Below are 16,533 nucleotides of genomic sequence, written 5' to 3' on the forward strand. Positions count from 1 at the left end.
CCCCAGGAGCAAGAGGCAGCAGCGTGAGAACTGCTCCACGGCGGGAAGGGGATGGGGGGACCAGGCATGGCCACAGGGTGAGGGGACACAGCCCTTCTTCTCAAGTTCAACAGCAATGCCTCAGCCCAGCCTCAGGAATCTCCAGGTGAGGTCCAGAGGCTCCAAGAACTCTGGTCTCCTCAGCAGCCCTTGGGCCCCCTTGCCATGAATGAACCCTCCCCGGACACGGGACAAGCGGCTGGAGGACTGTGCCACTCACTTTTCTGAAGCTTTGGGCGTGTTCTTCTCCTCGCCCCTGGCAAAGGGCCCTTCTGCTGCCTCCTTCATGAAGTTGACGAGGACCTCGGCACCAACCCCAAACTCGGGCTTCCCCAGGAGCTTCAGGATGGAGGCGTGGAGGCGGAAGTACACCTGGGGGATACACTCAGGGGTGAGCACCCTCCCAGGGGCTCAGGGTCCTCCCACGGGCCGGTCAGCCACACGGGAAAGGGGACCCAGCGGCTAGAAGCCACTCAGCATGAAGTATTGTAAAGAGGGAAATTTTAAAATGAGACTTTTTGCTTGCTCACAAGATTATCAAATGTTAAAAAGAGGATAACCAGCTAAGTTGGTGAAAAACACGAAAGTGCATAGATCAGTGCAACCTTTTAGGGCGACGAGACATTGTTGCTCAAATGTTAATGACCCTTGGGGACAAGCTGACCCTGAGCCGTTCCTGCTTTAACTGGGCGGACGCACGTACACGCGATCTCTGTCCGCCGGCCGGTGCAGCGCAGGCCGTGTTGTTCAGAGGCCAGCCTGTGGCTGGGAGTCTGAGTCTGTGGAGGGCCAGCTGCAGGGAGGTGAGCTCTCCCACCGCAGAGGCAGCCGGCGCCCCGACCTCTCACTGCTCAAGGGTCAACTGTGCTCAGGTGTGTGCTCCCTGATGCGTGTCCACAGCTACGCCCTGACCGCACCCTGTCACGGAAGAAGTGGGAGAGAAGGCCAAACCCATGAAGAAAGGGCCAGGCAAACACACGGATGCCCGGCCGGACTGGAGGGCACAGGACAGGGAAGGGAGCCCTCCATTCCTTTACTACATCTTGTCCAGTGAGAAGGGCAAGTTGCTAAATGATAATGTATCTATGTTAACGCCTTTCGTACCGCATAGAAATCTCTAAGACATACGCCAGGGACCGCACTTTTTCGGGCAAACTGCACGTTATTTAAATCATCATAATGCACTTTAGGTGTCGTTTTTCAATAATTATAACATTTTTATTTACAAAAACAATTAAACAATTAAAGTTCCTAGTACTTTTTTAACGTATGGTACTGCGTAAAACATTTTCCTCTATGAAGAGGGACCAAACAAAATTTACATAAGTATCTAGATTCGCTCCTTTTTCCATGGGCGTGAAACACGAGAACACTCGTGAGCGGTCCTTAACAGATGGCGCGCGAAACAGGAGAAAACTCCTGAGCGGAACGAAATGTGTTAATAAGGAGGAAACCTAGAGAGGTAAGGCATGCCACACTGGACTAGGTATGACAGGCGGGGAACTAGACTCACGGGGGACTTTAACTTTTCGTTTTAAACACTACTCAATTGTTTGATTCTTCTATATATTTTTTGGACCAAGAATATGTGTTGCTGAAACCGGTTTGGCTCAGTGGATAGAGCGTCGTCGGCCTGCGGACTGAAGGGTCCCAGGTTCGATTCCGGTCAAGGGCATGTACCTGGGTTGCGGGCACATCCCTAGTGGGGAGTGTGCAGGAGGCAGCTGGTCAATGTTTCTCTCTCATCAATGTTTCTAACTCTCTATCTCTCTCCTTTCCTCTCTGTAAAAACTCAATAAAATATACTGGGGGAAAAAAAAAGAATATGTGTTAATTTTCTTTTTTAAAATCTTCACCCCAGGGTATGTTTTTCATTGATTTGGGGGGAGCGAGGGGGGGGGGGCGGGCAGAGAAAGAAAACCAAGCAGGATTGAAGCCGAAAACTGGGCATGTGCCCTGACTGGGAATCAAACCTTCTGTGCCCACCAACTGAGCCACACGGCCATGGCATGGGCTGTCATTTTATAATCAGAAAAGATACGAAAAGGCATAAGCAAGTGGCTTCTGCCCCAAACTCCGGGAAGCTGGGCACGTGCACGCGGGGGGTGGGGGGGCGGGGGGGACCAGGCTCTGGGCCTTGGAAAGTGGAGGGTCCCGGGTCAGGCCGAGTGATCTGGATCCACACCCGTGTCCTCAGTCTCCTCCCTACGGAAGGCGCGGTCACGGCCACCAATCACCTCCCAGGACTGTGTGAGCCTCAGGAAGAGCACCATGTGAAATGGTCCGGAAAACACGGCAACGCCAAGCAGCAAACAAGTGCTCTCTGCTCTTGGGGGGCTGTGGGGGACCCCAAACCTGAGGTTAAGAGCACCGGCTGCTCCCTGGCTCAGTCCTGCCGAGGGAGGCTGTCTCCGCTGCACCTGGAGCACAGGCGCCTGCTCCCTGACACCTGCCAGCCGCAGGGGTGGGTGCTGCCTGTGCTAGTGCCATCGGCCAGGTCCTCGGGACCTGCGTGCGCTAATGAGGAGGAACGAGTCTCTTCTAGAACAAATCGCTCACTCTCCCAGCAAGGACGGCGCGCACCCCTTAGAAAGAGAGAGGAAAGGCTGCTTTTGTTTAATTGCATGCAAAGCTGCTAAACACAGAGGTTTCCATCGGGTAGCAGGGAGTCACTGGGACCGCATGCCCCATGCCCAGGGAGAGAGAGACTGGCCCGCCCAGGGCTGGCAGAGCGTCACCTCCAGGGCCTCCATGGCCAGCTCAGGCGGGTTGTGGTAGTGGATCTTCTTGGGGTACCGGGCGGCCTCCTCGTGCAGGTAGTGGCCGGCCTGCCGGTAGTGCAGCAGGTAGACGGTGGGCGGCTGCTGCTGCTTCTCGGCCACCTTGCCCAGCATGTAGTGGATGAGCCACTCCTCCTCGTCCCCGTCCCCCTCGCAGCGCGCGGCCGACAGGAAGCAGTGCCTGGCGGTCTCCAGCATGCTGTCCCGCCGGCCCTCCATCTGCAACGAGACCGGCACGACCCGCTCAGGCCTGTCCTGTAGCAGCCCCGCTGCCTTGTTCGCACGTGGGTAACCCTCTCGCAGGCCTGAGGCAGACACAGGAGTGCGAGCGCCACGTCCCGGCGGGGACACTGCGGAGGCTGCGACTCCTCAGAAGCCCCCTCCGGTCAGGCTACAGCGCTGGACGGACACCCAGGACACCTCATGCCAACGCCATGTCCTTCCTCCCGCCTCCCCTGCAGCATCATATCGAACAGTCTATGCGTTCTGAAGTCCTATGACACCTTCTAAAGGTCCCAACCACCACCTCAGTGGTGCAGCGAGGCCGTGCCTGGGAGGGGGCGACAGCAGGGGCTGGGGCGGCGTGGCTGCCGCCATCACTGCAGGAGACCCGAGGAGGCCAGGACACCAGAGCTGATGTTCCGAGAAGAGCCCCCGGCAGGCAGGGGGGCCCTGTTCCCCCCCTCACCAGGGTGGGCCGCAGAGCGGGGGAAGACGCGCACCAGCTCCCAGCTCCACGGCACTGAGAATGTCTAGCCCTGGGGTCCAACAGGGCTGCCCACCCTCGCTCCACCCGCTTCCCGGGACTTGGGACGCTTCTAAGAAGGCCCACCCCTGCTCCACTGACGGGAGCCTGTGCGTCGGAGCAGCGCCTCCGGGCCCCTCCTCACCTGCTGCACCAGCTCCGAGGGCAGGTCGCCCCTCCACTGCTTCAGCTGGCGCGAGGCGAAGGCGTGCAGGGCGTAGGACATGGTGCCGTACTCGATCCACAGGGACAGGTTGGAGCTGTCGATCTCCAGGGCCCGCCGGAAGCAGCTGAGGACAGGCGTGGCATGCTTCCAGATGGGCCAGTCGCTCTTCAGCTCATTGGAATTCAGCTTGTCCTGAATGCGACTGGCCCGGGCCAGGGCCATGCCTGCCCAGGAGTCAAACCTGTGGTCATGACAAAAGCACCCGTAAACACTCCGTTGTCTTTTGTTGTTGTTTGTTTTTTTAAAATATATTTTTATTGATTTCAGAGAAAGGGAGAGGGAGAGAAAGAGAGAAACATCAATGATGAAAGAGAATCATGGATCGGCTGCCTCCTGCACGCCCCACCCTGGGGATGGAGCCCACAACCCAGGCCTGTGCCCTGACCGGAGATTGAACCATGACCTCCTGGTTCGTAGGTCAATGGTCAATGCTCAACCACTGAGCCACACCGGCCGGGCGAGCCTGGAATGTTCTCACTGCTGCACAGAGAGGCACTAACTTTAAAACTGGCGAACTGGCTTCCTGGACTATCTGACAGCCCAGGATGGGGCGCAGTGCGTTGCTGGCAGTGACGACAGTCATAGTGGTGACTGTAGACGAGCCCATCGTGCTTCCAGCTCGTGCTTCCTTCCCACTGTGCTGGCGGCTTTTTACTAAACTGTAGTGACTGGCCTGCTGCTCCTGAGGTCCCTGCTAAGCTCATGAAGTCTGATTTGCTTGACTGAGTGGGCATATTTTCTCATGTGGCCAAACCTGGGAGGTAAACCTTGGGTCAAGGTCAAAACGAGGCTCCCTCTATAGCTGCCCTGCGTCTGCAGGGCCCAGAGCAGCACCTGCAGGGCCCAGAGCAGCACCTGCAGGGCCCACAGCAGCACCTGCAGGCGGCCTCCTGGAAGGGACGAGGGCCAGCCCCTGGTGGCCGCCCCGAACCGGGGGAGCCTCCTTTTCCCTTGTCAGGATCCACCGGCCACGGGGAGAAGAGTGGGATCTGAGCAGAAGCCAGCTTTCCGGCCTCGTATCCCTGTGGGAAAGGCTCGGACCCCCCTTGGCTCAGCCTGTGGTTTCCTCCAGCAGAAGCCGGGTGTCGGCGGCCTTGGCCGTTTCCCCCAGTTGCTGTGGACCGGTTGGTAGAGCAGACCGACACGCAGGCTGGCTGAGCGCTCACCGTGCGCAACAGCGAGCAGTCGCCTCCTCTGCCTGCCGCCTCCGTGACTGAAAAGCGAGGGGTCACACCCGCCTTCCCGTGGCGAGGGGAGAGCCTGGGGTGGCCCCTCGCACAGGACAGTCCCTCAGCAGCGTGAAGGTCACGACGGCGCAACTGGGCCTCCCTCCAGCCTGTACTCCAGCTGCTCGGAGGGTGTCAGTTCATCAGGCCCAGCCCACCAAGAGCCGCGCCGGAGAACGGGGTGTCCTGGGGGCCCTGCCCAGGCCCAGGAGGGGCGTGGTGGCTCGTCCCTGGGCGTCCTTCAGTCCAGCCCTTCCTGGCACCCGCCAGGGAAGACGTGACCATCGCTGCTGCCAACAATGCACTGCGGCAGAGCGAGGAACGAGAACTCCTGCTTTAGTGTCGCTACTCCTCCCCTCCCCCCTCAATGAGAAAACCCTGCATCACAGACACTGCAGGGGAAGAAGCAGAGAGCACACAGCCAGCCTCCCAGGCGGAGCTAGGAAAGCGGCAGCACGCAGCGCCCGGGACGGGGCCGGGCGCACATCCCTCCCTGCAGGCAGAGCGGTGGGCACCTCCGCCTCCTCTGACCCCAGTGCCCACCCCAGGGGCTTCCCGAGGGGCTTTCTCCCTTGTTTTTCTTTCTATGAAGAGCCTTTCCCAGAAACTGTGGTCTAAGCCACCTCGTCACTCCTCCCCTGGCCTCCCCCCTGGGCAGGGAGAGCTTGCTGAGCTGCAGGCACCCCAGCCGCCCACCAGCCTGGCCTCACACCCAGGTCACTGGCCACAGCCACCAGCCACTCACCTGTCAGGGCAGATGCAGATGTCGTGCATGTAGAATTTGATAGCCTTGGACTGCTCTTTGTTCTTAAAATGGTAGTCAGCCAGCAGGTAGTAGAGTTCATTCACCACCGCAGGGGAGGGGTCAGCCCCTTCTGGGAGGCAAGGGACCTGGCAGGTGAGAGGGCAAGGGTCAGGGAGGCGGAGCCAGGGACTCCACTGTGGCCAGTGACGCTTCACACCCAGGACCGTGCACGTCAGCGTGGCTGAAGGACAAGGTGACGGGACGTGGCTCCTACCTCGGCCGAGGTGCCCTCGATGTACGCAGACACCCTCTCCAGGCCCAGGGCCGGCCGCTCTGTGCGGGGCACTATGGTGACGATTCTCTTCAATAGGTTAGCCAAGTCGGCAGAAACGGTGCTGGTCTTGTAGCTGTCAAATTCAGGAAGGGTCTTGGGCTTAAAATACTCAAACATAAAGAGGGCATCTTCCCATATGAGGTCCACCTTGAAAGAAGACAGAAGGCCGGTCGCAGTGCGGTCAGGGAAAGCACACAGGCAAGTTCTTCTAAATGCCCACGTCCTTCCCAACCCGTGTCTGACGAGCAGAGCAGTGACCCCGTAAGCCTGTTCTTTATAAAGAAAATGTTGGAAACTCTGCCTGCACTTTGTGAGTCCATGTGGCCGAGCCAGAGGGTGGGGACCGTGAGCCCTGACCCTCTGCTCACTTCAATCGCCCCATCAATCACTTGGTTGACAAATACTGAGCAAGTGCTTGCTCTGGGTCAGGGTGGGACGACACACATAAGATCAGAGAATAACGGGCAGTACCGCTGAGCATGGTACTCCCAAAAGTGCTCTGAAAACCAAAATACAAAAAATGAACAACCTCTAAGACATCATTTGTATCATCCAAATTGCTACAAGAAAGTCCCCTGCCCGACCAGCGGGGCTCAGAGGTTGAGCGTGGACCTAGGAACCAGGAGGTCACAGTTCCATTCCCGGACAGGGCACAGGCCCGGGCTGCGGGCTCGACCCCCAGTGTGGGGCGTGCAGGAGGCAGCCGATCCATGGTTCTCTCTCATCGCTGATGTTTCTCTCTCTCTCCCTCTCCCTTCCTCTCTGAAATAAAAGTATGTTTTTTTAAAAAGGAAGAAAATCTATTAAAATCGCCATGTTGCATTCTCTGATGATGAGTCAGCACTACGAAGCGCCCTCCTGCAAGGTCAGAGCCATCGGAGCGCCTCATCCTCCTGCTGCAACCCAACCTGGGCCTCCGAGGCTGCATGTCGGGGCGCTGAGCGCCCGCTTCCCCGAGTCCCCTCTCCCAGGGGGCGCCTCACCTGCGGGGCCGAGTGCTCCTCCAGGTACCTGGCCTTGCTCTTCTTGCTGGGGAAGCTGTACAGGCAGTAGAAGCACTGCTCCAAGGCCGTCTCCAGCTCCTCCTTGTAGGGGTGTGTGTCCTCAGAGGTGGATTCAGCAAGTTCCTTCTGGAGCACTCGGACCTACAGTGGGGGGGGGCGGCGGGGGGGAGACGCCTGAGGAGGGGTCCACACCTCCGGGCACAGCAGGGCCCCGGTGACACCGCTCTGTCAACTGTTACCCAGAGGAGGAGGCCATGTCTACTCGGGGCCTTTTCTGGAAAGGGCCTGTCACCCTCCCGGGAGCCGCTCTGGGCCCAGCCCTCGCAGTGGCTTCCTCTCAGCACACCCAGTCAGCTTCTATCAGCTGCTAGAGGAGACATTATACGCCCTCTGAGAAATTCTGATTTATTTAGCCATTCATTTATTCCTCAAATATTTACTGAGCACCTTCCTATGCTGGGCACAGTGCAACATAGTCCCTGATTTTAAGAAGCTCAGATTCTGTCCAACCAGCATGACTCAGTGGTTGAGTGTCGGTTGACCTATGAACCAGGAGGTCACGGTTCGATTCCCAGTCAGGACATATGTCCGGTTGTGGGTTTGATCCCCAGGGAGGGGCATGCAGGAGGCAGCCGGTCAATGACTCTCTCTCATCATTGATGTTATATCTCCCTCTCCCTTCCACTCTGAAATCAATAAAAATATATTAAAAAGAGAAGCTCAGATTCCAATGGAGCGCAGTTAAACAAATTAATCGCTATTGTTATGCCCAACTACCAGCAAGCATACATTCTTTTCCAACATCCATGAGATTTTGACCAAAACTAGACAAAAAGCAAATCTCAATAAATACCGCAGACTAGATATGATATAGACGACATCCTCTGAACATAACCAATAAAATTAGAAATCAATTACATAAAGATAGCAAATACCAAACGTCAAAACTATGGTATGCAGCTAAAAATGTACTTGGGGGAAAATTATAACCTTCAATGCATGTATTACAAGAGTGAACACTAAAATAATCACTCATCTCAATAAGTTATAAAAAACTCAGTAAATCCGAAAAAGAGAAGATAAAGAGCAAAAATCAAATAAAAAAATTTTTTTTAGATCCTGGCAGCTAAAACTCATGCTCCACCAAAAACAGACACAGACTGAGAAAAACCAGGAGCACCCTCCCCTCCTCACCCCTCCTGCCTGCTCCTTCCTCAGCGCCACTCCCGCTGGCCTCGTCTGCGAGGGGCTGACTGATCCGGCCTGGCCCCTGCACCAGCATGAGGGGCTGCGTGGAGGCGCCCGTGGAAGTGTCCGCTCTCTAAGGGGAGAGAAGGCAGCAGGAGGGAGGCCCTGACTCCCGGGCAGCATTGGACACTCAGTCTGGCACCATGTTTCCAAAACCGGAGCTGACCCAGGGCGGGAACCTACAGGCTCTGGAAGCTCACAGGTGGGGCAGACACTCAGGCCACTACAGCTGGACCCACCTCAGACACGACCAGCTCTGGGGTCCTGAGCCAGCCAGACGGGTCTCCTGGCCAAGTCCAGGTCCCCCGACAGGGGCTGAACACATACACGAGCTCTGTGCATTATTCTCTGTCTCGTTCACTCATATTTATTGAGCACCTACAGTGCTGTGGGCTGGGTGCTGTGCTAGGTACTTGGATGCAGGAGTGAACCAAACAGAAACCCCCACCTTCAGGGAAGTTGCATTTGAATGGAGAAGAGACACACAATACACATAACAAGTCACTTCCATGGCTCATTAGAGCCAGAGGAAAGCAAAGGTCATGAAGGAGGGAGCGTCAGGACGGGAGGAGGCGGCAGCTGGGGCAGGCATGCTCACTGAGGGCAGAAAGCAGAGGATGGCCAACAGGCTTCCCAGACCATGGGGACTCCAGCAGGCTAATCAACCTGCCACTGTATTGCAAAAACCGCGCTGGTTACTATTAATATGTCCATGTGGGTGTGGCTACACCCCACTACACCACTTACTAACAGACATTACGGGGCCGGGCGCCCCTCCTGTGCTCTGTGCCTTGCCTAAGTGCTGCTTGGCCTCTGGCTCCACAGGAAGATTAGGGGACGGGACAATGCTGCTCAGCCCCAGTGAGCCAGCACCACCGCTGGCGAGGGAGAGGACGTCTATTTCCGTTCACAAAATACACAGTCACTGACTAAATGAATGCAATCGCTGCTCGTTGAGCAACTACCACCTGGCACGGGAGTGGTGCTTGGCAAACAGGACTCAGCAGAAGGCGGTGAATGCAGTATTTGCTTCTAAAATCACTACTAAAGGCCTGGCCCTGTGCCCACACATAACACTCAGTAACAACTAGTGGATCTAAGTCTACCTATAGTTCAAGGCCAGGTCCAGAGCCCCCGAGCCACAGGTGCCAGGACGCCACGTGCAGACTTTCTGAAAACTTTGAGTAGTCACATCTGTGCCACAAGCCCCAGCAGCACAGCAGGCCCCCGCAGGGGCGGCCACGCAAGCCCCGGCAGCACTTACGTAGAACCGCAGCAGCGCCCCGTCCGAATTGCAGCACCAGGACCTCCTGCCCAAGTACTCGTGGGCTGTGTTGAGCAGCATGAGGGAGGACGGGAGCATGGACGTCTCGGCCATCGCTGGGGAAAGACCAGAGCCGCAGGGAGTGAGCGCGGGGACAGACACGGGCGGGCGCTGCGGGCAGTCTCCTGGGCGGGCTTTGCGTTCGTTCCCAGGTGGCTACGGTTTCCTCTCTTTCCTTTTTCATCTTTTAAAACAAGTAGTGACTTGACTGGCTTTACTAAGCACTGCAAATCCTGCAGAGTGCACGGGAGAAACGCTTCACCCACAGAGCAGACATTCGGGGAGCATCACCAGGAGCATCTACCTGTGCGTATAGGAAGCCTATTGAAAGGGAGGAGGAGTTCCTAACAGTTACAAATACACCATTTCTGAAATGAAGAGTTCTGACACTTAGGTCTACCTGATTCTTACAGAAGGAAAAAACCATCAAGTTCCAGTTAAGTGTCCACCACCGGAGCTACTACTAGGTCCTTCTCAGTATATTTGAAGCTGTGGCCACGACCCATTAGCGGACTCGTAACTAACAATTTTTAAAGAGGATTAGGGTTAGAAGAAATCGGAAATGAGGCTCATTTTTTTTGTCCCATAAAGACTAACTTTTTTAGTTTAGAAATCTAAAATAATCTTTATTTTTTTTAAAATAAGTATATAAATTTTATTGGTTTCAGAGAGGAAAGGAGAAGGAGAGAGAGATAGAAATGTCAATGATGAGAATCATTGATTGGATGCCTCCTGCACGCCCCCTATTGGGAATTGAACCTGCAACCCCTGCATGTGCCCTGACCAGGAATCGAACCGTGACTTCCCGGATCACAGGTCAATGCGCAACCACTGAGCCCCGCCGGCCGGGCTGGGCTCTCATTTATGACGACTACTCCAGACTCGGTGCCTCCATGTGTCTGCACTGAGTTGCCGTGGCAAGTGATGGCTTTTGCTCTCAGAACAGCCCCTGGGACAGGGACCATTGCTCCCAGCAGGGAGATAGGGAACAGAGCTGAGAGTTTACACGACGTGCCACCGCAGGAAGTGACAGCTGGGAGTTGGAGCCACGCCGCCTCCAGCTGTCCACATTCCCCGGCCTCACTGGCCCACACCCAGGAGGCGTGGTCCAGTGCAAGTGGTTTAAGTGCAAGGGCTGGCACACGGCTGCCCAGCTCACAGGGCTCGTGTGGGCATCACAGAGGTTAGCAGGCCTGAGGCCTCAGAGCAGTGACGGCGCCTCCATAAGCCCTCGCCCCACTGTCGGGTCCTCTGCGCCACCCGTCCCTGCAGCAGACATGCGGCACTCCACACGCCACGACCCCGACCCCTCTGCGGTGAGCTGGCTCCCGAGGGCGCCTCTGCCTCCGTCCAGGTGCCACAGAAATCCTGTCAACGATGCCCCTCGCCGCTCGCAGCGCTGGGGAGGGCTGCAGGGCCCTGGGCAGAGGCCAGAGGTAGGGCCACACGGGCCAAGGCCACCCCCAGACCCACTTCCCCCACCTTCATCCGCTGAGCTCTGGAGCTGCTGCTGCTGGCACAGGGAGCGGAAGGCGTCCTCTTCCTGCCAGATGATGCGATGCAGGATGATCCAGGGCAGCACCGAGGAGACGTGGGGCTCCTTGGGCTCCTCCTGCACAGCCATGCTGCAGTCAATGATCTGGGGGAGCGGGGGGGACAGCGATGTCACAGCAGGGCCAGCTCCCCAACCCAGGATGCGTCCTCGGGGCAGAAGGGGCTGTTTGGCTGAGGAAACACTGGGGCAGCGGCACCCCACCAGTCGTCAGACAGGGTCACAGAGCCTGACGGCAGAGCCATGCCCGGCTCCAGAGGAGCCAGCTCTGACCAGCCTCTCGTGCCGCGTGCAGCTTCTACTGTGTGCTGGGCCCTGTGCCACACACAAGGGTGACAGAGGTGAGCAGGGCACAGAGGAACTGACAGCTCAGGGGGAAGAGAGCCAGAGACAAGACACCCGAGAGCCATGGATCAGCATGGCTGCTGCAATGGAAGCAACTGAGGGCTGTAGTGGTGTCGCAGGGGAGGGGTGGGGACAGACAGAGAGCCCTTGACAGAAGGTTTCCAGGTGAGTGGCTGTGGTGCGCCTGATCCCCAGAGAGGGCAGGAGCAGGGGCAGAGGACAGGCAGCAGGCCGAGGGCCCAGAGGCGGCCACGAAAGCCAACGAGAGGGTGGAGAGAGGCTGGTGGCCCAGTGCGCTCTGGGGCAGGCACCCTGGAGGGAGCGTGAAGGGTGAAGTACGTTCGTATTTCCGTTTCAGAAAGGGGCCTCCTGGCAGGGCGGTGGCTGGATGGCAGGGGACATGGGACAGCCCCCCTGCTGCGCGGGCAGCACAGGAGGCGCTGGCGTCACCTGGATCAGGTTGTTGGTGAGCCGGGTGAGGCCGGTGGCCGCGGACGCGACCCTCAGGATGCTGCCGGTGCTGTCCGCCGAGAGCGCCTGCTCGATGCCCAGCAGCAGCTGGGTCACGGTGGCCACCCACTCCTCCTTGGCTGCGGCCTCGCTGGCATTCACCATCTGCTGGACCGCCTCGTTCAGAGCCACGTCGGAGCACTCAAAGCACTGCCGGTGGTCCTTCCGCCGGAGCAGGGAGTCCTACGCACAGGAAGGGCGCTGGGGGAGGCTGGCATGCTCACCCAGCTGGCCTGAGCACGGAGGGCCGGTGGATGGGGACGAAGATGAGGGGCCGTCCAAGGGAAAGGGAAGCACTATAGCCGCGGGGGGTCTGCAAGGGCCTGTGGGCTGGGGCCTGGGTGCCACCACGGCATGGTGGGCCACCAGCCAGGAAGCTGGCAGAGAGGTGCTTAACCTCGCTGCCTCAGTTTCCCATTACAGAGCCAGGGAGCAGCCAAAACGAGGCTGACTCCACCACCTCTGCCAGCTCTGTGCCCCAGGCCACCCAGGCCCATGCTTATCCAGCGCCACGGCTCTGGAGGGTCTCAGAAGGGGAGGAACTGCCAGGGAGGGACTGACTGCTCGGGAGGAGGGCACTGGCCAGGCAGCTCTGAAGCCAGTGCCAGGTGGAGCAGGGCACTGAACCCTGAGCCCAGCCACCCCCGGCCCGCAGAGGTGCCGTGAGCGCTAGGTGTGCTGATGTCCGCACGCACTCAGCAGTGTCCCGACGGGAAGCAGCTCTCAGCGTGCACACTGCACGCTGTTGTTTTAAAACCTCCTCTGTGGGAGCCATTGCTTTTTGCCAAGCCTTTCCTTTTGCTCTAGACCAGCGGTTCTCAACCTGTGGGTCGCGACCCCTTTGGGTGTCAAACAACCCTTTCACAGTGTCGCCTAAATACATCCTGCGTATCAGATATTTACATGACGATTCATAACAGTAGCAACATGACAGTTATGAAGTAGCCACGAAAATAATGTTATGGTTGGGGGTCACCGCAACATGAGGAACTGTATGAAAGGGTCGCGGCGTGAGGAAGGTTGAGAACCACCGCTCTAGAACAACCCCGTTGACCCTCCCAGCCTCTCTCATTACTGAGCTGGCTGCGGAGTCCCAGATCTGGCGGCAGCCTGTCAGCGCCGCCGGAAGCACCTGCTGCCTGGCGCCCCATGGGCTCTGACTCGGCACAGCTGAGGCCCAGCAGTGGCTCCTGCCGCCTCCTGCCAGCCTCGGCCCGTGCAGCTGCCACTCTCTGAGGTGACAGACAGGTGTGGGGACAGAGACGTCCCGAACTGCCTTTGGTATGAGCACAGATCAACACCGCCCTGGACTGAAGAGCCCTCATTGCCAGGGACACATGGCATGTGTTCTTTAGGGACAGCGAGCCCCCCAGCAGCGGCCACTGGGGCGCGAGGAGCCAGCTGGTGCGAGGGTGCCCGAGCTGACCCTCCTGACCAACTGCCACACATGCCGGGGCAGGGCTCTCCTCTGGCAGGAGGAAGACCACTGACCCTGTAACTGCGGCCAGAGTTGCCGTGAAAGTCAAGGCCAAGACAAGGACCTGCCAGCAGCACTCCAGCGTGACCTCATCCGGTGCTCAAGGCCAGGGAGAGCTAAAAGGCAGAAGAATAACTGCCAACAAATGAGGAGCCCAATTACCGCCGGCAGAAATGACGGGAATTCAGGGAAGTGGCTAGATTCCAAACAAACATGCACAAAGCAGCAGGGTTCCTGTAAACCAGAAACGTGCTGCTAGAAAACAGAACGACCAACTAAAAGGCCCTGCACAAAGCAGCCACCCAAGACATTCAGGACGAAAGCTCCGCTCAGCAGTCAGAAAACTACACAACCATCTTGAAGACTTGAAAAGGCGGGAGGGGAGGGTTTCATGGCAGACGCCCACCCTCTACAGCTAGAGGAAGTCACTCAAATGCAAAACATGACCCAGCCACACGGCTGGAAGGAACAAAGCCAACGGCCTTTCTGTGAGTCGGCTGCGCCCCGTCCGCCCCCCTTGGAGAACATCGGTGCCACGGGGTGGCTCCTCTGCCGTCCAGCCAGGCACACTGTGAGCGCGATCCGTGTGTGTGGAACGAGTGGGTGAATGTTTTCACTGTTGGAAAGGCTGTCTAAGCATAATGAACAAAATCACAAGCATCTGACAACATCAAAAGATTTGACAACATAATTCAAAATTTCTGTACGTCAAAAAACACACAAGCTACAATTAAAAAGCAAACATCAAACTGGGAAAAATATTTGCAATATTTGATGAGAAAAATATTAGTGTTTTTAATATGTAAAAAGCACTCCAAATCAATAAGAACGCCCCACCACCACCACCAATAGGAAATTGAGCAAAACCCAGGATTCACTTATTTGCAAAGGGCAGGAGCTTCCCTGTACTTGGCCCAGGCCTTCCAGCCCACAGTGCTGCTCAGCGCCTGACCAACAGCAGTTCCCCCACCAACAGGGCATCTGCCACACCAGGAGCCCTAGACCACCGAGCAAGACGGCACCTGAGCCACTGGGGCCTTTTCCCAGAGGCAGAGAGGACTGGCCTCTCCCTTTCTCCCCACCCAGTGGCCCCCAGTACACCCAGCTGTCCCTCCCACACAGCCATGCTGGACTCTTCCCCCACCTGCCACGGTAACTGAGGTCGGACGAATCTCATCCTTCGACCTCCGCTTGGGCCGCCTCACTCCCTCTGCCCAGCTCTCTCCTCCCCACGCTGACCAGGGGAGAGAGGCCTGTCCCTCTGCTCCCACAGTTGCACCTTTTAACTATTTCCCAGTTAAGAAAGTGAATAACTACAACGTCTCATGTAATCTGAGCAAGAATCCTGAGAGAAGACTGGGCTGTCTTTCCAAACGAAGGGGAAGGACCCAGTAAGACAGTAACTGCCACGTGGTTAGTGTGAGAACCACAAGGGACAGGACACGGGACCACCCCGTGCCATAAGCACAGCGCTTCTATCATCTTCCCCGTCAGCCTCCGCGGCCGGCGCGGTGCTTCCTGAGGATGCTGGCAATGACGACAGCTGGCACCCACATGGCACTTGCCACAAGCCAGGCATGGTGCCCACACATGCTGATTCTTAGAATCCCACAACAGCCGTCTGAGGTAAGGACACCATCATCCCCAGCCTAGAGCTGGAGAGGAGCTGAGGCACGGGGGGGGCTGGGTAAATTCCAGCGCCTCCAGACCCCGGTGCCCCCGAGCTCTCAGTGGGTTTACGTCCTGAGGAGCAGAGGCGCGAAGGAAGCCGCGAGTGCACATGGGCTCCAGCATCACATGCTGTTCTTTTCCTTCAACCACGTGACCCTATGGCTATTCATGTTATCGTGGTTCTTTACGTTATACAGATATTTTACCCACTTTTATATCTACTCACCAATTAATTTTTAAAGCGATTCAAAAGCTAGGCAAAGGAACAAGCAGTTGGACGGATGGCTAACGTCCTGACTATGCTTCCTCCTCTGCCGGGCCAAGTTCAGAGCCAAGTGTGAGCTCACACTGAGCCACGTACACGAACCCTAGGACCTGCGCTCCTACGTTCCCACTCCCTCCCCTATCTGCTGACTGGCATCCTCCTGGCTGCCGAGTTAGTGGTTTTTACTCCCATTTTTGTCGGTTCTCAAGGGCCACCTCAAAGCCGCCAGGGAATAAACCCACGCCAGGCGCAGAGGCCGAGGGGGCGGGGCCAGGGCAGGCGCACCTGCAGCAGCAGCAGCTGCGCCGGCCTCTCGGGGATGGACGTCATGAACTCCAGGTGCTTGGCCCGGTCGCACCCGCTGGTGCACAGGGTGGGGCGGAGCAGCTGCACCACGGCCTCGTAGTCGCCGGCCTCGTACAGACGCTGGATCTCCTCCAGGGACTGGCACCGCTCCAGCGACTTCAGGTTCTTATCGATCTGGAAGGAACCGGAATTCCGAGCGGACGAACCCCTCACCTGCTCCCTGAACCCGCCAGTGTCTGCATTTACCAGACCCAAAACCCGACTCCCCTGAACATACCAGCATTTGCATCGGGCAAATACTTTACTACAGGCATTTCTATTACGCCCTGGCTGGTGTGTGTCCTCAGTGGTTAGAGTGTCCGCCCGCACACCAAAGGGTCAAGGGTTCGATTCCCAGTCAAGGGCACGAACCTGGGCTGTGAGTTCACTCCCTGGCCCTAGTTGGGGCACATGCAGGGGGCAACCAATCGATGTGCCTCTCTCGCATCGATGTTTCCCTTTCTCTCTACCCCCACTCCCTCCCTCCCACTCTCTCTCGATGGAAAAAATATCCTCAGGTGAGGCCTAACAAAACAAAACAAAAAATATTTCTATTAAAGTCAAGGTGTTCAATTCTTTAAAAAACAAACATAAGAAAACAACAACAAAAAACTCCCCAGAACCAGAGCAGCTCAGAAAAGTGTCTGCCAGAATAGTAGGCATCTCGTAGTCAGTTCAGCAAACCAGACTCATGGAG

At 57.2% G+C, this 16,533-nt stretch overlaps 2 protein-coding genes across 6 annotated transcripts in view; one reads left to right on the forward strand and one right to left on the reverse strand.

Moving 5' to 3' along the window:
• GGT5 (gamma-glutamyltransferase 5) overlaps positions 1-16,533 on the forward strand; it is a 95,845-nt gene that overhangs the window by 71,750 nt on the left and 7,562 nt on the right. The gene's annotated exons all lie outside the window — the stretch shown is intronic.
• CABIN1 (calcineurin binding protein 1) overlaps positions 1-16,533 on the reverse strand; it is a 75,992-nt gene that overhangs the window by 43,894 nt on the left and 15,565 nt on the right. For all 5 annotated transcript variants that reach the window (XM_059676480.1, XM_059676478.1, XM_059676481.1 and 2 more), the window contains exons 16-25: positions 15,777-15,971; positions 12,019-12,261; positions 11,154-11,310; positions 9,612-9,727; positions 7,079-7,240; positions 6,036-6,242; positions 5,762-5,907; positions 3,710-3,971; positions 2,778-3,038; positions 260-411 (exon numbers count right to left, since the gene is read on the reverse strand). In XM_059676480.1, coding sequence (XP_059532463.1) covers positions 260-411; positions 2,778-3,038; positions 3,710-3,971; positions 5,762-5,907; positions 6,036-6,242; positions 7,079-7,240; positions 9,612-9,727; positions 11,154-11,310; positions 12,019-12,261; positions 15,777-15,971 — 1,901 coding nt within the window. The remainder of the gene's footprint in view (positions 1-259; positions 412-2,777; positions 3,039-3,709; positions 3,972-5,761; positions 5,908-6,035; positions 6,243-7,078; positions 7,241-9,611; positions 9,728-11,153; positions 11,311-12,018; positions 12,262-15,776; positions 15,972-16,533) is intronic.

The sequence above is a fragment of the Myotis daubentonii genome, chromosome 19 (assembly GCF_963259705.1).
Source record: "Myotis daubentonii chromosome 19, mMyoDau2.1, whole genome shotgun sequence".
In the NCBI taxonomy this organism is placed as follows: Eukaryota; Metazoa; Chordata; class Mammalia; order Chiroptera; family Vespertilionidae; genus Myotis; species Myotis daubentonii.